This window comes from Antechinus flavipes, chromosome 2, assembly GCF_016432865.1.
Source record: "Antechinus flavipes isolate AdamAnt ecotype Samford, QLD, Australia chromosome 2, AdamAnt_v2, whole genome shotgun sequence".
Classification (NCBI taxonomy): Eukaryota; Metazoa; Chordata; class Mammalia; order Dasyuromorphia; family Dasyuridae; genus Antechinus; species Antechinus flavipes.
This window is the reverse complement of record NC_067399.1, coordinates 434,875,058-434,893,124: the sequence shown is the minus strand read 5'-3', so window position 1 is coordinate 434,893,124 and position 18,067 is coordinate 434,875,058. Positions and strand designations below refer to the sequence as shown.

Below are 18,067 nucleotides of genomic sequence, written 5' to 3'. Positions count from 1 at the left end.
AGATTAGCTGCTTGAGAATAATCCAGAGCAAAATAACAATTGTTGTTAGTCATAGCTGACTTTTTACGACCTCATTTGGGATTTTCTTGGCAGAGATACTGAACTGGGTTTGCTATTTCGTACTCCAGTTCATTTTACAGATGAGTAAACTGAGGCAAACAGAGTTAAGCGACTTGTCCAGGGTCACACAGCTCGTACATGTCTGGGGCCATATTTGAACAATCAATTTCAGGACCAACTCTGTGCTCTATAGCTCCACCTAGCTGCCCTAACAGCAACTGCCATTACTTTAATGCTCAGGAATTTTGCAAAGTATTTTCCTTACTTCAGCCGGGGATCTAAGTAGTCAAGCATTATTATACCCATTTTACAGATGAGATCACCGAGCCCCAAGGAGTGTAGGGAGGCAAAGTTGAGCCCAAGCTATGAGTCTGAGGTTCTAGTTCTGTTTCTTGTCACTAAAGAACTTCCTCTCCTCGGTTCCTCTCTAAGTAAGCCGAGGAGAGTAATATCATCATCTCGGTACTGAATTCCGCTCTAACTTTCTAGGATTCCGGGCCCCGTCTAGCCCCTAGCTGGATGCGGCTGGGCATTTAGACTCCGGAGTGAGCCCAAGGCTGGGGGCGATCCCTCCTCCCCCCATATTTTCAGGGCCAGCCCACCGCGGGCTAGGCGGGGCGGGGTGTGCGGCGCGGCGGGGGTGGGGCAAGACTTGCCTCTGCTCAGCCTAGGTGAGGCGGCCTAGGTGAGCTTGAGCAGCTCCCCCTTTTCTTGCTCCTGCCATGCTGCCGGCCGCTCTGAGGAAGTGGTTGAATCGGCCTAAGGTAAATTCCCTAATCCTTATCATCTTTTTCCTGCAGTCTGATGCCCTAGGTTCCCCTATTCCCCAACTGCAGCTTCTCCTTCCCTGCCTTTCCTAATGGAAGGTTCCGAATCCCCGCCAGCAAACAAATAAGTCCCTTCCTGTTTTTCCTTCTTCCAGACCCTCTCCCCTACGCGGATTGTAAAGACACTTTGTAAAAAGGGAAGAAACTTCCTCTGCTACACCCTTCCCGCCTCCCTCCTTGCGGGCGCCTGGGAGGCGGCTTTCCTCCTCACGGGAGCTATTGGTGGGTGTGAGGAAGGGTGAGCAGAGCAAGCCGTGCCAGTCCTCCCTTGGCATTTCTGGGGTGGGGGTGTCATTCTGGAGCTCCGAGGGGAGATGGGGGTGCGTCTGGATTGTATCCCTCAGGATTTATCCAGAAGGTCCCAGGTCAGGGGAGGTGGTAAGGAATTAAAGAAACGAGTTGAGGACCACCAAAGGGATTGAGTGAGACCTCTCCTTGGATGGGGCAACCAGCCCCTCTGCTGAGTAGAAAGCTGGATGGTGTTGGAGGGGATTCTGGCCGGTTCACCATTGCAAGGGTTCCGGGACAGCCTTTTGCTTCTTTTCCTAAATTAGGCCTCTTCCAGTCAATCCTGTTCCTTCTGAACTCAGTTTTTCCAAAGGGTATGAGGAGGTGGAGTAAGTGGAGAGGAGGAGGTGTTGGGGGTGGGGGGGGATGAGTCAGAGCTTGTACCCCTCCCCCCCAGGACTTGAAGAAACCTCTCAGGGCTTTAGAGACTAGTCACGAACTGGTCAATATAAGAAATTAGCCTTTCCCTATTTCCCCTCATTCATTCATTCATTTACAATAGAGCAGTGCTATGAATACCAGAGTCAGGATAACTCTACCCATAAAATTATCCACTTCTTCCTCTGTGGCTCCAAGCTTTAACAATTTAATTGGCCTTGGAGCCTGGCTGCTGCGGTGCCACTTTTAAAAAATAATGGTCTCAGTCATCATAATGGCTAGGTTCAAATCCTAAGCTCTGAGATTTACTAGCTGTGTGGCTATGAGCAAATTAATTTTTCTGAGCCTCAGTTTCCATAGTTCAGATTCCTATCACTTCTCTCCTATGCTACCAAAATAGTCTCCTATTTAGGCTTCCTGTCTCCCTTCTCTTTATTTTCTCTATTTTGTCCTCCACTTATCTGCCAAACACAATGTCTCTTAACACACAGGTCTTTCCTGCCCAAGCAGCTTCTGTGGCTCTCTGTTGCCTATAGAATAAAATAACAAAACAACCCTGGCATTTAAAAACCCTTCACTTTTCTTTATTGTTATTCAGTCATGTCTGACTCTCGTTGACTACATTTGGGTTTTCCTGGCAGAGATATTCAAGTGATTTGCCATTTCCTTTTCCAGCTCATTTTCCAGATGAAGAAACTGAGATAAATAGGGTTAGGATTATATAGCTAGTAAGTGCTTAAGGTTGGATTTGAATCCAGGCTCAGCATTCTGTGCACGATGGTGCCATCCAGCCGCCCAACTTCTCTGTCCAGTTCAAACTAATCTTCATTCCCATCAAACTATCCTTTTTTTAGTTCCACTTTCACAACATTCCATTCCTGCCTCAGTGTCTATGACCAACGGACACCAATTCAGGGAATGCTCTCCCTCATCGATTGCACTCTTAGAATCTTTGGCTCCCTTCTAGGTACACCTTAAGTGCCAACTCCTACTAGAAGCCTTGGAGATCTCCAGGCCCACGATTCTCTGCTTTTCTCATCTCTAAAATGAACCGGAGAAGGATGGCAAACTACTTAAGTATCTTTGCCAAGAAAACCCAAATGGGGTCATGGGGAGAGGACATAACTGAGACCAGTGAACAACTTTTCAGATTTCTTTGTACTTCTCTCTATAGACCATTGTTTTCCGGAAAATACTAACTCCCTAAGTTCAAGAGCTGGTTTTAATTTTTTCCTTTGTGTCTCATTGTATCATCTGATCCATTATTAACACATATCTCTTTGACCAATCTCCCCTCTGGTTCCCAGTGCTTTGTGTTGCTTTTACATTTATTTAAATATGTAAGTAACCTGGGACTTACAAGTTGTATCCATAGTATCAATCAAGCATTTATTTAGCGCCTACAAAAGGAAGAGAAAAGTAAAACTGGCCTTGTCCTAAGAAGTTTACAAAATGTTCATATGTCGAAATATGTACAAAATAAATACAAGTCTTTGGGGGGACAAGGATACTCGCAGCACAAGGACTTTGGACAGATAGTAGCATTCCCATTAGCTCATTGAAGGAAAACAAAGATTCACTAGGAGGGGAGGGGAGGAGCGGGGAATGTGGTGGGGTAATGAGGCATTCCAAACGTTGGGAACAGCCTTTGCAAAGGCATAGAGGCTAGAGGTGGAATTTCAGCTATGAGGAACAACATAGAGGCTAGTTTGACTGGACATAAGTAAGGTGTAATAAGACTGGAAAAGTGCAATGGGGACAGATTGTGAAGACTAATAATAATAGCTAATATTTATATAGTATTTGCTATGCATCAGGTACATTACAATTATTATCTCATTTGAGTCTTACAGTAACCCTAGAAGACAGGTGCTATTATTATCCCCATTTTACAGATGGGAAAACTAAGTAAATGAAGTTAAGTGACTTGCCTAGGGTCACACATTCATTATGATCAAGTGGGATTTATACTAGGAGTGCAAGGATGATTCAATATTAGGAAAACAATCACTTAGTATTAAAAATCAAAACATTTAAAAACTACATGATTATCTCAATAGATACAAAAAAAGTCTTTGACAAAGCACAACACCATTATGCTTAAAAGCCCTACAAAATATAAGCATAGAGGGACTTTTTGAATAACATAATTTAAAAACAAGAGCAAGTATCATATGCCATGGATATATACTAGAATCATTTCCAATAAATATGGGAGTGAAGCTGGGGTTGCCCACCTCCCCACTATTATTTGATATAGTCCTGGGAACCCTAGTAGTAGCAATAAGACAAGAGAAACAAATTAAAGGAATAAAGCTATATAAAGCAGATATAGAATTATCCCTGTTTGCTGATAATATGATGGTTCACTTGGAAAGCCCTAGGGAATTAGCAAAGACATTCATTGAGACAATTAATAGTTTCAGCAAAATTACAAGCTATAAAATAAATCTTCAAAATCAATAGTATTTCTATATAATAATAACCAAACAGAAGAAGCAATAATGAAAAGGAAAATCCCATTCCAAATAACTAAAAAATGCATAAAATATCTGGGTATTAACTTCCCAAAACGTACAAAAGACTTATATAGATTCAATTACAAAGTGTTCCTTATAGAAATTAAAAAACAAACAAACCTAAATAGCTGGAGCAATACTCAATGCTCTTGGCAATGTCATGCCATAAAAATTAGAATATTGCCAAAATTAATTCATACTTTTAATATTACACCACCCAAATTGCAAAGAGGAAACTATCGAATTTGACAAAGTAATAACAAAATTCATTTAGAAAAACAAAAGATCTAGAATATCAAGGGAAATGATGAAAAGAAGCAAGAATGAAAGGGGATTAGTACTTTTACCTCAAACAATATTTAGCAGCAATCATCAGAACCATCCATCTCTAGTTAAAGAATAGATTGATAAATGGACTAGAAAAGAAATAAAAAAACAATGGATCTCAATAATTTGATAAAGGGAAAAACTTAAATTACCTACATTAAATTACTGTGATAAAAACTGCTGAGAAAACTGCAAAGTAGTCTAATAAAATTAGATTTACATTTATGTCACACTCCACAATAAGTGGATATATGATCTAAATATTAAAGATTGTAACCATAAAAAAAAATTAGAAGTATAACAGATCATGTACCCCTCACAGGTCTAAGTAGGAAGTATATTTTTTTAACCAAACAAGAGATAGGGGCTATTACAAAAAATAAAATAGATAACTTTACTTACTTAAACTGAAAAGTTTCTGCATAGACAATATTAATGCATCTAAGATAAAAAGAAAAATGATTGAATGGGGGAAAATATTCATATCAAATTTCTCTTATAAGAGTTTGTATTGTCAATCTTTTTCAGAGTTTAGTCTAAGAAAGACAGAATTAGGTTATATTTATGGGTTTATTCCTTTCAAGAAGGTAGACATCTGTCTATACATGTGTTCATGGGAGCACAGATAGAACTGAGCTCAGGGTAGGGCTAGGCAGTGGGAGTTATAAAGACAAAAGTCACAAGGAGGCAGTATAATTGAATATTGGTCTGATCAGGAGTTTTAAAGACAAAAAGTATAATTGAATATTGGTCTGATCAGGTTATCAAGTCAAAAATCACAGGTCAAGGGGTGAGGGTAATCCCATAGTGGTCTTATCAGGTTATCCCTGCACTGACCTGCTTTTCAGAAGGCGTATAATCAGGTTTGGTCACTAGGCTGGAGGTTGACATGAGCCAATTTGAGTTGGTTCTCATAGCAGGGAGAAGTCTGTTCAGCAATCAAATACTACATGGAATTGCTGATGTGCCCACCTTAAAGAATGCTCAGTTTGTCTTCTACTTGCCTATTCTGATTCTTAAGTCAGTCTGGCCTCCTCTAGGTAGTAGGAGAGCTTGAGCAAATCAAGGTGGTTAATAAAAATTATTAACTGCTTCATTTCCACAGTATCCAAGATACACACATACATACACACAGGTATGGCTATTAGCCATTCCCCAATAGAACAATAGTCAGAGTATGTGAACAAATCTCAGAATAAGAAGTGAGAGTTCATAGCTACACAAGAATATGTTCTAAATCAATAATAGCCCTGATGATTCACCTTGAAACCTACAAATTGGCAAAAAGGACAAAAAATAGCAAGAGTTAATATTGGAGTGGTTGTGGAAAGACAGGCACACTAATATATTTTTGGCGGAACTGTGAAGTATAACCATTTTGGAAAGCAATTAGGAATTATGCAAATAAAGTGACTAAAATTTCCATATCCTATGAATTAGAGACTTCATGATTGGGTTTATGCCCCAAAGAACATCAATGAGAAATTAGACCCTGTACATTTAAAATTATTTATAGCAGCACATTTTGTGATTGCTAAGAATTAAAAACAAAGTAGATGCTCACTGATTAAATAAATTGTAGTATATTAATATAATGGAATATTAAAAGTATTGTAAGAAATGATGATTATAAAGAATTATAGAAAAGATCTATATGAATTGACTGAAATAAGGAGAACCAAGAAAACAATAGACAATAATTACAACAATATAAATGGACAGAAGAAATGGACACCCAAAACATTAAAGATATATATAACAAAATTATAAAGATCAAGTGGAACTTTGATTCCCCCAGGTGGGGCAGTGGATAGAGTACTTGAGTTCAAATCTAGCCTCAGAAATTTAATAGCTGGGCAAGTCATTTAACTTCAATTGCTTCACTCCCTTCACTCTTCCCCCCTTAAAAAAAGAAAGAAAGAAAGAAAAATAGAGCAATCAAGTATGAATGAAGAGATACAGGAAAACAGCCTTTTAATTGAAGGAGGAGAAGCACAGTTTTACATTGTATATGTTCTCAAATAGTTTCAGTGTATTGATCAGTTGTACTGACATTTTTTCCTTTTTAAAACATACTATTTATTTTATGGAATGGCTTTCAAAGATGGTAAGAGAATGACACATGTAGGATGTTTGAGGTATAAAAATAGAAAATATCAATAAAAACTTGTTTAAATAAAAAAGTTATACGAAGGAACAAATTTAGACGCAAGATCTCTCAGAGAAGCCCTTTGTTACTCAGAGAGTAGAGTTTGATTGCATTAGCCTGATGCATTTTCAGTCTCTCCCTCTTCACTAACTCCTTCACACCTAATACAAACAAGTTCCAATCTGCCCACTCTTAAGCCTTTCTATTCTCTCTCTCTCTTCCCTTCTATGGCAAATTTATCTAAAAAGCTATCTACACCCTAAATCTCTACTCTCCTCAACTTCTTGTAATCTGATTTCTGTCTTTACTTCTCTGTCAAAATTGTTCCTTCCAAAGGAATGGAGGGGATGGGTCAAAGGAGGGATGCTTGGGATATCTATGATGAAAAAAGAAATAGGAGATATCAATAAAATTTTATTTTCAAAAATCAATACTGTTTGACTGACTGAACTGTTTGCATGTAGTATGTTTTTTGCTTTTCTTTGCATATCTAATGCTTAGTACAATGTAGGAAATACAATGTATTTTGTAATATATATTGTATATTGATCAACTGAATAATAATACTTGACTTTTATTTTGGGCTTTAAAGTGTTTTATAGACATTAGTTCCTTTGAAGTCCTGTGAAATAGAAATTATAGATATTAGTATTCCCATTTTTAGCGAAGTAAACTGAGACTTTTAACGGCTTAATGATTTGCCCATGGTCATCATGCATCTGGTTATCATCAAGGATCAGATTTTAAAGCAAGGAGTCAAACCTAAACGCTCACTTTGGAAATTTAATATTTGGCTCTTTGCTTCAAATTGGCTCCAGTACATGCCTACAAAAATTATTCTTGCAGTGGTATGAAGAATGGATTTAAGTGAAGAGAAAAATGGAGCCAGAGGCTTAGGAGACTGTTGTAATAGACCAGGAATATAGTAGTGAGGGTGGTGATAGCAGAAATAGAGAGAAGAAAGATTTCAGAGAGGTTTTTGTGGTTCACTGACAGCACTTGGGCATTGAACAAATGTTAAAAGTGAGGTAGAATGCAAGATAAACACCAGAGTTTTTAATGTGGGAGATAGATTTTTCATAAGTGTTTAATAAACACCAACTATTGTGCTAAGCCTAGGAATTTGAATCTAAAGGTGAGAGTCTAACCTCAAGGAGCTTAGATTCTAATGAGAAAGACCACACCCAAAGGAATTGTGGCCAGATAAGGGAGTTGAGTTGCAGGTAGAAAGACAAATAGTGAACTTATTATGTAGTGGATGGGTGGATGAAATGTGACAGGTTTTTGTTTGTTGTTCAGGTGTGTTTAATTCTTTACGACCCCACTTGGGGTATTGAGTGGTTTGCTATTTCCTTCTCTAGCTCATTTGACAGATGTGGAAACTGAGGCAAACAGGATTAAGTTACCCAGGGAAACACAGCTAGTAAACTGTGTGTGAAGGCAGATTTGAACTCTAGAGGATGAGTCTTCCTAACTCCACACTGCGTACTCTGTGCACAGTGGCCCCACCTAGCGGCCCCCAAAATCTGATCTGGGGCTAGCTAGATATCTGGGAAGGTGAGTTTACACTTAATCAAGAATCAGGACACTGTGCTTCAGCACAGAATTCCCAAAATTAATGTGGGTTAATTCCTACCCCACTTTCTACCTGCATCCCTCAAGACTAGAAGGAAGAGATTTGGGGCATGTTGAGTTTGAGTTCAAGGTGTGGCTGTCTGCAGTCCAGACTAAGCCTAATAGTACCTAACCTTTAGGTGATACTTTAAGATTTGTAAAGATTGATGGGCATAAGACCATTCTGTGCTCCCAGTGATCCTGTGAGGCAGTTATTGCAAGGGATAATGTCCCCATTTTATGTGTAATCAAGTCTCAGGCAGATTAAGAGACTTGTTTGTTGCCATAAGCAATTAATTAAGTGAGAGACAGGATTCCAGTCCAGGTTTGTGTTGACTCCAGGTTCAGAGTAGTAGCTAGGCTACCAAATTGCCTCTGAGAGATGTTATACAGCTCTCCTCTTAGCCCTATCTATGTCCTTTTCTAATCTGAAGCATCTGGGTGGTACAGTGAACCAAGAACTGGGCCTGGGCTCAGAAAGAGGTGAGTTTAGATCCATTGTCATGTTAGTTGTCTACAAGTTGCATGACCTGGGCAAATCACTAAACCTGTTTGTCTCAATTTCTTCCATTTAAAATGGAAATAATAATTGAATTAAATGAGATGATATTTGTAAAGTGCTTGGCACTATATAAATTCATATTCCTTCCCTAACGTGTTCTCTTCCCTACCCTGATGCTAAGAAACTGAAAGAGATCATATTCATGCAGGAGCTCAGTAGTCTATAGGTAATGCACATGAGAGTTGGGTCTATAGTCTCCTCTATTCCTGGGCCCTGGATGCTTTGGAGACAACAACTGTGTTTAAACTATTCAAATTACTTGACTTTATCCATTTTTATGTTTTGATGTTTAAATTGACTCTTGTAAATATTTAGTGGCCTGACTACATAGCTGAATCCAAAATGCTCCAATGTCTATAATCAGTAGTAAATTTCATCAAATGTGAAGTCATTCAACATTTTCCACAACCAGAAGGAGTCCATGCTATGCCCTACCCAGCCAGTAGCCCAAAGAATCAGATGTTTAAAGCTATAAAGGCCCTGAGTAGTCTTCTAGCCAGTAGTTCTCAAACTTAAGTTCTCAGTATCTTTATATTATTAAAAATTATTGAGTATCTGTCCAAAGAGTTTTTGTTTATATGGATTATATTGACATTTACTGTATTAGAAATAAAAAAAACTAATTATGAATTTGGAGGCCCTTTGAAAAGGTTTCAGAAATTCCCCAGGATTCTCTGGACCACACTTTTGAGAATCACTGATCTAGTCTAATGTTCTGATTCTACAGCAGAGGAAACTGAGACCCATAGGGATTAAATGATTTGCCCAAAGTCACACTGGTTGGAAGTGACAGAACTGGTATTAGATACATGTCTTTTGACTTCAAACCTAGTCCTTAGGAACCTGGCGTGTGGGTGGGGCTCTCAGAGGAGCACTGACTCAGCCCTAACTCCCACCTTCCTTACCCAGAGGTCAGATCCTCGGCTGCTGGCTCAATTTTTCTTTGCTGATGAACGGGTGACACAAGTGGTAACCGAAATCATCTGCCTTGATATACAGGAAGACCCTCAGCACTATCTGGTGCTGCTGAATCAACTTCATGCCAGCCAGGTATGTTTCCCTTCCAACATTAGATAGGCCCTTTGTACACCATTTGTGGTTCCTTCTGTCCTACTCTTGCTACCAGTAAGGTAAGCCTTTCCCCTTGGGGCCTGTGCCTAATGGACTGGGGAGGGAAAGACTAGAGGAAGGAAAACCAGTTAGGAGGCTGTCAACAGGTAAGAGATGAGGAGGCCAAAGGGTATAGTTAGTGTTAGTCACTTTTTGAAAAGTGTAATTACTAATTGGTTTAACCAATCTAAAAAGCAATTAGAAATTATGCTTAAAGAAAAAAAAATGACACAGAAATCCCATTGCTAGGCATGTGCCCCAGTGAGGTCAAAGACAGAAAGAGTCTCACATATACCAAAATTTTCATAGGAAAAACATTCATTTTTTTGATGTTAGTAAAGCACAGATAATAAGTCCATTGATTAAGGACTGGCTAAATAGATTGATAAATAAATGTAATGGATTATTAGTAGGGCACAAAAATTGATTATTTTGAAGAAGTCAGTCATAGAAAGGCTTATATGAATGAAAATGAATCAAGGAGAACCAAGAAAAAAAAAAAAAGCAGACAGAATGAGTATAATTATATAAATTAAAAGAACCAAAATGCATCACTGAATGTGTAATTATAATAACCAAGTTTGGTCCTATAAAAGAGGTGAAGGAGGAAATGTATTTTCTTCCCTTATTTGTAGAAGTAGAAGTTCAGCAGATGTATTGTCCAATATGTGAAACTTCTACGGCAACTCTTTATTCTTTGTTACAAAGCATAGCTTGTTGAGTAGGAGAAGAGGGTGAGGAACATATTTGGAAATGAAGGTGACATAAAAACAAAAACTATCAGTAAGTTTATTTTTAAATTGATGATGAGGATCTGTACTAAGGATTCTGGAGGCAGAAACAGGACGTGGTAGCTGGATGCAGAAGTGGAAGAAGAGAAAAGTGTCAAAGATGACAACAGGGTGGCTGGCAGCACCATGGACAGAAACAAGGACCTAAAGGGAGGGGCACGTTGGGTTCATAGCAATTCATAGAATATTAGCTCTGGAAGGGAACTTAAAGCTCATGTAATCCATTTTATAGATAAGGAAACTGAGGTCCAGGAAGTGGAAGGGTCTGCCCAAGGACATAAATAATAAACAGTAGGGCTCCAGGCCAGGATTTCTGGCTCCCAGTCTAGGAATCTATTATACCTACATTCTTCAACCCACAGGTATAGGTGCTAGTGAGGTACTTGCTTGGCTCGTGGGTGATATGTATACAAGTTTTCCTTTCAAGCACAGAGCTAGGTACTTGAAGAAAGAGGAGTAAGGAAGGGCTGCCCTGAGGGGTTGGGAGCACAAAAGTGATTCTCTAGTGGACAGAAGGGCAGAAGCTGTGGGGGGATCCCAGAGTCTGAGATCTTGAAGTTGGAAGGCCGGGTTGGAACAAAAGATTTTGATTGGATTTTATGCTTTGCCTGGTGCCCCAGGAGCAGCTACTGGCAGTAATGGAGCAGATAATGGAGGAGACTCTGTCTGGTGATCGAAGGCCCCGGGACTATGTGGCCAAGTTCCCAGAGGAGCTGCTGGGAGTGAGCCTAGGGTCCCATGTGCTCTTTGCTGCTGAGGTTAGTGTTGGCCTGTGAACACCCTGTGGACAGAGCTAGGGTCTCTGCTCCCCTCAGTGCTGAGGGAAGATGCCCAAACTGCCCCTTCCCTTTCAAGCCCAGCAGTGGCCCACATTGGTCTTAATATGGCCCATCATCCTTCTAAGAACTGGTATGGGGCTGATCTCAGTGGGTTAGCTGTCGCTCCTTTCCTCCTTCCACGCCCGTTATTCCTTGATATTGCCCCAGCCCCTCCCCAGGGCCCTCTGATCCATCCCATTCCAGCCCAGTCCCCTGTGTTCCCTCAGTGCCTGGTGGCTGGCTCCTTTGTGGAAGCAGATGAGCGTGCCCAGCAGCTGCTCCAACCTTTAGCCCGGGACCTGCTGCTGAGCCTGGAGCAGGCTCGGGCCCTCCTGCGGGAGCAGAGTCTCAGCCGCCCTGGGCCCTGTTCCGAGTCTCTGCGTTCTGCTCTGCGGCGTTTTGACAACCTCTTTGCCGACTTTGAGTTCAAGTAAGGCTGAGGCTGTGGAAGAGATGTGGGGCTGGGAGATGTGGACAGGCAGTGACTACTTCTGGGTACTGTGCTCTCAGCTCCTTATGTGAGCCCTGAAGTTCCGCCATCTGCTTTTCACCTTGATGGGAAAGAGCCTGTGGGACCCAGGGGTGAGGGAGGATGGGCTCAGCCACAGCCAGGTCCCTGCCATCGTCACTATTCTGGTAGCTAGAAGAGCTAGAAGGGGATGGATCTGACTGTCACGCTTCTTTCTCAGCTATGTGGCAATGGTAGCCCCTGTGAAGTCCCCAGAGGAGCTTGAGCAGCAGCAGGAAGTGGCTGTTCTTTTCTGTGAGACAGTAGCCAGGTAAATAGTGTTGTGGGAGGGGCCCAAGGAGATGACCCAGCATGACTGAGCCACAGAGCTGGAGATGGAAGAATTCCCTGGAGCTGGACCACCACAGGGCCACGCTGGGCACTCAAACCAAATTCTACTTTTTTTCTGGATCAGGGCCCTGGAATGTGGCTACCTAACCCAGGAGATGATTGACAGCTATGACCCTAGTCTCATGTTGACCATACCTCGCCTGGCTATTATCAGGTGAGGAAATCAGATCTCTGGGGTTTCTAGGGCCTCATCTTAAGTTCAAGGCTACTGTGAGTCTCTGGAAGAGGGGAAAGGGAAGAGGGAGCCATGTTTATAGAATCTCAAGCTGAAAGCTACCTCAGAAACCAACCAATCCTATCCCTTCTGCATTCAGGAATCTTGTCAATGGTTTTGGACATTTATTTCTTTCTCTGGTCTTTTCTTTTTTCAGTTGTAAAATGAGGGGTTTGGTCTAAATGACCTTTAACTCACTGCGAAGCAGTCACCCCTTCAGCCTCAGGGAGGCTTTTAATATTAAGGAACTTTAAAATCACTTCTTGAGACAACCGTTTTTTACTTCTAAAGAGTAACAATTCTTAGAAGGCTTTTCCCTTTTTGAGGTTGGAATCTGTCTCTTTGCAGAGTCTGTCCTGAGTTCCTAGTTCTGCCAACAACAACAAAATATACAATCAGGCTCAATGGGGCCAATAAAAATAAGCATGACCTTAAAGGAAGGAAATGGATTAGGTGATCTCTGAAGTTCCTTCCATTTCTGACAATCTCTAATTTGTATCATTAGTTGAATGCAGCATTAAATATACTTTGGGAACTCATTGAGTTTGTGGTCCACAAAGACCTCAGCATCTTTTAAAAATAAACTACTTGCAGCACCAGCCCTGAAGTCAGGAGGACCTGAGTTCAAATCTGGCCTCAGATACTTAATACTTCCTGCTGTGTGACTCTGGGCAAGTTATTAACCCCAGTTGCCTCAGCAGCAAAAACAAAACAAAAAAAACTTGATTGCCCTTTTTGTAGTGTCAAGGAACTAGAAAGTGAGTGGATGCCCATCAGTTGGGAAATGGCTGAATAAATCATGGTATATGAATATAATGGAATATTATTGTTCTATAAGAAATGATGAGAAAGCTGATTTCAGAAAAGCCTGGAAATACTTATATGAACTGATGTTAAGTGAAGTAAACAGACTCAAGACAATATTGTATACAAGACCAACAAGATTATATGAGGATCACCTATGAAAGACTTGGCTCTTTTCATCAATGCAGTGATTCAAGGCAGTTCCAATGCTATTGACAACCAGAGAGAGAATTATAGACACTGAATGTGAATTGAAAGATAGTATTTTCACCTTTTTTTGTTTGTTTTTTTTTCTCAAGTGTTTTCCCCTTTTGGTCTGATTTCCATATTTATCATATTAGCATCACCACATTGTTGTTACTGTATATAATGTAGTCACTCAATTTCCAGTTCCTTGCCATTACAAAAAGAACCACTACAAACAAAAGATAAATTGCTTTCTAGCCATAACATTCCTTTCTCCCTCCCCCTCCCTCCCCCCCATCCTTGCACAGTAAACATTTTTAACTTTAGTTTGGGACTTTATTCATATTAAATGTTTCTCAGGGCCTGGATATGAGATGAGCTCTGGTGACATTGGGAAAGGTCCTAACACATATCTTTTGCTCCACAGTGGCCTTCTCCTTCACCCTGAGGGCCCTCTGAGCCTGAATCCACCTGATGCTACAGCTTATGTCTTCAGTCCCTTTCAAAGTCTTTTGCAGAAGATCCAGTAAGCAGGGAAGGAAATGAGATAGTTCCCATTGGTCTGGTTTGGGGAGGTCCTGTGGTCCTGTGTTTGATGGAATAGGGCTCAGATGGTCAACTAAGGATTCTGGAACACATTTTGGCCCTTCTCCTCCCACAGGGCCTTATTGGTAGTATTATCAGCTGATGAGCTCTTCATACTCGAACGGAGCCTGTGTATGGCAGATACCCCATGGGAGGCGATGGACAATCCCAGACAAGAGAGCTCAGTAGCTAACACTTCTTGTCAGCCTGGGGTCAGGACCCTACAACCTGCCCTACATGTGCCCTTCAAGCAGAATCCAACTTGTCCAGATCAGGGATTAAAAGCATCAAGTGAGAGTCTGGGAAGCAAGCCAGGTACTTCTTTCCTGTGGACTGACTCTGGAGATGCTGCCTGCCCCTTGCTGTTACAAGTACCCACTAAAGCTGAGTCCCCAGGCACTGTCCAGCATTCAAGAGAGCCAGGGAGACAAGAGCCCAGAAGATACAATGTCCACCAAGATGTTGGGCAAGACCAGCTGGCGACTGCCAGGTAAGTCTTCAGTTAGGAGATGTGATTCTGGCGGGAGAAACTAGAGATCAAGAGCCTTCCCCAGCCCTATCTTAGAGTTTCAGGGTCTTGATTGCCCAGAAGCCAGCAAGGTCAGTCCCACCCAAGCTGATCCCAGCTCAGGCTTATGACTCAGAATAGTTCTTATCTCAGTCATCTTAGGAATCTTAAGAGACTAAAAAGTAGAACACCTGGGTTCTGACCCTTTCCCCCTCTAAATGTCTGTTTGCTTGTCTGGAAAGTGGAGAATTGGATTTTTAAAGTCCTTTTTAATTTTGAAATCTTAGAATTCTTGGTCCCTCTGGAGTGTATGTACTGATCTTTTCCCTTCTTGCCCTATCCCACCATCCCAACCCATTCCAAAGTCCCATTTTGTCCCGGATTCAGGGGGAGACTTGGGGTAGCTCTCTTCTCCCAGCAGCCTTTCTGCTGGCTTTGGGATAGGTGACCCTTCTGAGCCTCTCTCTTCCTGGGACAGGTCTTTGCAGGCAGAGATGGGCTGGGCACTCCGGACCAGCTATTCGAGCCCTCAGAACATGCTCCACTCTCTCTTTGTCTGTATCTCAGGTGAGGGCCTGTTGGTGGAAGGGGGAAAGGGAGGAATAAGCTCAGGATTGGGGTCTTTTACATGAACATGGGCAAAGAAGAGGTGGGCATTAGTCTGTAGGGCCTTGGTGTCTGTATTGATTTAAGCAGAGGGACATCCTTACTCTTTGCATCATCAACACAGTTAATGAAAAGGATCAAGGCTGGGAGGGAAAGGGGTAACTCTGGAGGAGGCTGAAGAACTCTCTCCCGGCGCTTCCAGAACCTGTCAAGGTAAAGGGGTGGAGGGGTGAAGGGAAGAGCCATTGTTGCACCCTCTGCCCACTAGGTGTAGCTGACCAGTTGCAGACCAACTTTGCCAGCGAACTCCGAGCCATTCTGCATATGGTGTTCCAGGTGGTGGTATCTAAGTCTGGGCCAGGTGAGAGTCCCAGTGGCTCCCAAGGGCTAGCTCCCATTACAGGGGGCAGGGAGAAAGCACTGAGCTTGGAGTCAAATTATTATCCAGGTCTTGGGATTTTAGGCATGTCCCTTAACTTTCTGGGTCTCAGTTCCCTCAGGTTTTAAATAAGGGATCTTAAGATCAGCGTTTGGAGGAGGAAGGGACCTTAGAGGCTCCTCTTACAGATGATGAGGATATTGAGGCCATGAGTGACCTGCCCAAGTTCACATAGCTAATAAGTATAAAAGATTGTATTCGAACTGATGGCACATCTAATGTTTTACCTGAGACAGTCTTTTTCCGAACACAACCCACAGGTTTAGGTGCTAGTGAGGTACTTGCTTGGCCATTTACTGAAGATGAACTCTGAGGTCCTTGCCTCCTCTAAATTTATGACCCTGTTGTGTTGCTATTGTCCGTACCCCAGAGAGCAGTATTTCCCGGGCCACGGAGGGAGTTCCTTAGGAGGGCTGGGTTAAATCAGGGGTCTTATCTGTAGTCAGAACTGAATCTGGGCTCCATCCTCCCAATCTTGTACTTATCTCTGCATCCCTTCTCTCCTTGTGACCCCAACAAAGAGGAAGAAACAGAGGAAGGAGGGTGTGGGTTGGCTACCCCTCTGGCAGACTGCACCCTGTGTGGTGAATATGGCCAAGAAGGTAAGTTGGGTCCGAGCATGCCCTTGCAGACTGGCTCAGTCCCAGTGGTTCCTGGGGAGTTTTAGGGGGTTCCCCTTGTGTATCTAACACACATTCACACTCAGGGTGGCTGCTCTCACCCTGGAGGTGTAGTTGTACCCATTGGTGTCCCCTTCCCCAGCTATGGCGTCCAAAGGAGACAGCTCACAGACCATCTCCTCATTTGCCTCTCAGAGCCTCCTGCCTGGGTCCCAGACCATGCCTGTTTTCATTGCACTGCATGCCAGACTCCCTTTAGCCTCACTCGCCGAAGGCACCACTGCCGGAACTGTGGGAAGGTAGGATGGTGGAGGAAGAAAAGATGAAAAAGGGTGCATGCTGGGGAGGAAATGGGACAGATGAATTCTGGGCCCCTTTTCAGGTCTTCAGCTGTCCCTTAAAGTTGTCCTGGTCCAAGCCCTGCATTTTTCCCAGGGTGCCCAGGGAGAGGTTAGTTGTAGCCCAATATCTCTCCTGGGATCCCAGGAAGCTGGGAACATGAGCCTGGGGTGCTAGGGTGGTCCTTTTTAGTGTTGGGGCTGGGAGTAGCGGGTAAAGGCCCTCCTGCAGCTCCTGGTGCTGGCCTTTCTGGAGACGTGGGCTGGGGAAGAGCTGGGGAGACAGTGAGAGCTTCCTCCCGTGCCCTCCAGATCTTCTGCTCACGGTGTTCCTCCAAATCCGTGCCTCTGCCTTGGTTTGGCTACGTGAAGCCCGTGCGGGTGTGTCTCCACTGCTACGCTGCCCACGTCATCCCAGGCTGCTCCTGACATCTCCGCTCCAGTCACCGGCCTTTGGGGCCAGTGGACAGAACTGCTTCTGCCTGTTTCCAGGCTCTGTGCTGGGGATCAGGGAGGCCTTGATAGGGGCTTGCTCCCTCTAGAGCAAGAGGTTGCTGGGATGGTCATCCAGGGGGCTGGATCTGCCCCGGGAAGGAGAACCTTTGGGAAAGAACTCCCCTGCCCTCCTTAGGGTGAGGGGGGGGCTCTTGGGGCCCTGGATTATGGGTCTGGGGCACTCTTTTCTCCCCAGCCTTGAAAATTCTCAGGCATGCTGCTCTCACTGCTCCTGTACAAGCTTTGTGTGCACACTATGAGTGATCAAGATCACTTCTCTCTCCTTTTGTTCCTTTCTATTGGGACCTCTTAGAATAGATTTGAACTTACCTTTTAGCCCTTCTCATCTCTGTTCATGCCTTTTAGAGGCCTAGAGTCTGGGCCAGAAGGGGCACCCTGGTGAGTATGGATAGGTGTTTATATACCTATGTCTGCGTGAGTGATAAGGAGGAGAGCAGAGAAGTCAGGGGCCTCTTCTCACTTTATGAAAACTTTCTTATTGTAGCCAATCTGGGCTTGTAAATACCTGATTTATCCCATCTGTGCCTGCCTTCCTGGTGGGAGTAAGGGCCAAGGGAGTTATGGTTCCTATTGCTCACAGGTGTATTTTTGTTTAATTAAAGACAGAGATTCTTCAAAGTGGTCTTTGCCTCTCTCTTGTGGCCAGGTAGGCAGTGGGGGATAGACAGATGAAAGGAAGCAAAAATGAAATTTGTTCACGGCCTTTTACCAAAAGGGAGTGTGTGTGTGTGTGTGTGTGTGTGTGTGTGTGTGTTGGGGGATAGAATATTGAGGGCCTGATAAAGCAGACAGGCATAATCCATGATTTTTGTTCTGTACCTGATAATGAGAGGACCAGGGGACCCAGGTGGGGAAGCAGATAGACAATTCTTGGAGTCAGAAAGACTCATCTTCCTGAGTTCAAATCTGGCCTCACATACTTACAAGCTGTATAACCCTGGGCAAGCCA

At 42.9% G+C, this 18,067-nt stretch overlaps 1 protein-coding gene across 2 annotated transcripts; it reads left to right on the top strand.

Annotated features, from left to right (window-relative positions):
* The first annotated feature begins 725 nt into the window (after positions 1–725).
* On the top strand, positions 726–17,736 carry LOC127550274 (lateral signaling target protein 2 homolog). Of its 2 annotated transcripts, none has more exons than XM_051979022.1 (13): positions 726–824; positions 9,634–9,774; positions 11,246–11,383; positions 11,671–11,873; positions 12,133–12,222; positions 12,367–12,456; positions 13,934–14,032; positions 14,168–14,581; positions 15,078–15,166; positions 15,474–15,566; positions 16,166–16,246; positions 16,460–16,563; positions 16,915–17,736. In XM_051979022.1, the coding sequence occupies exons 1-13, from the start codon at positions 783–785 to the stop codon at positions 17,029–17,031; spliced, it is 1,701 nt and encodes a 566-aa protein (XP_051834982.1). In that variant the 5' UTR covers positions 726–782; the 3' UTR covers positions 17,032–17,736. The 2 variants fall into 2 exon arrangements, with proteins under 2 accessions (XP_051834982.1, XP_051834983.1); XM_051979023.1 differs by having other exon boundaries at positions 16,407–16,563.
* The last annotated feature ends 331 nt before the right edge of the window (positions 17,737–18,067 follow it).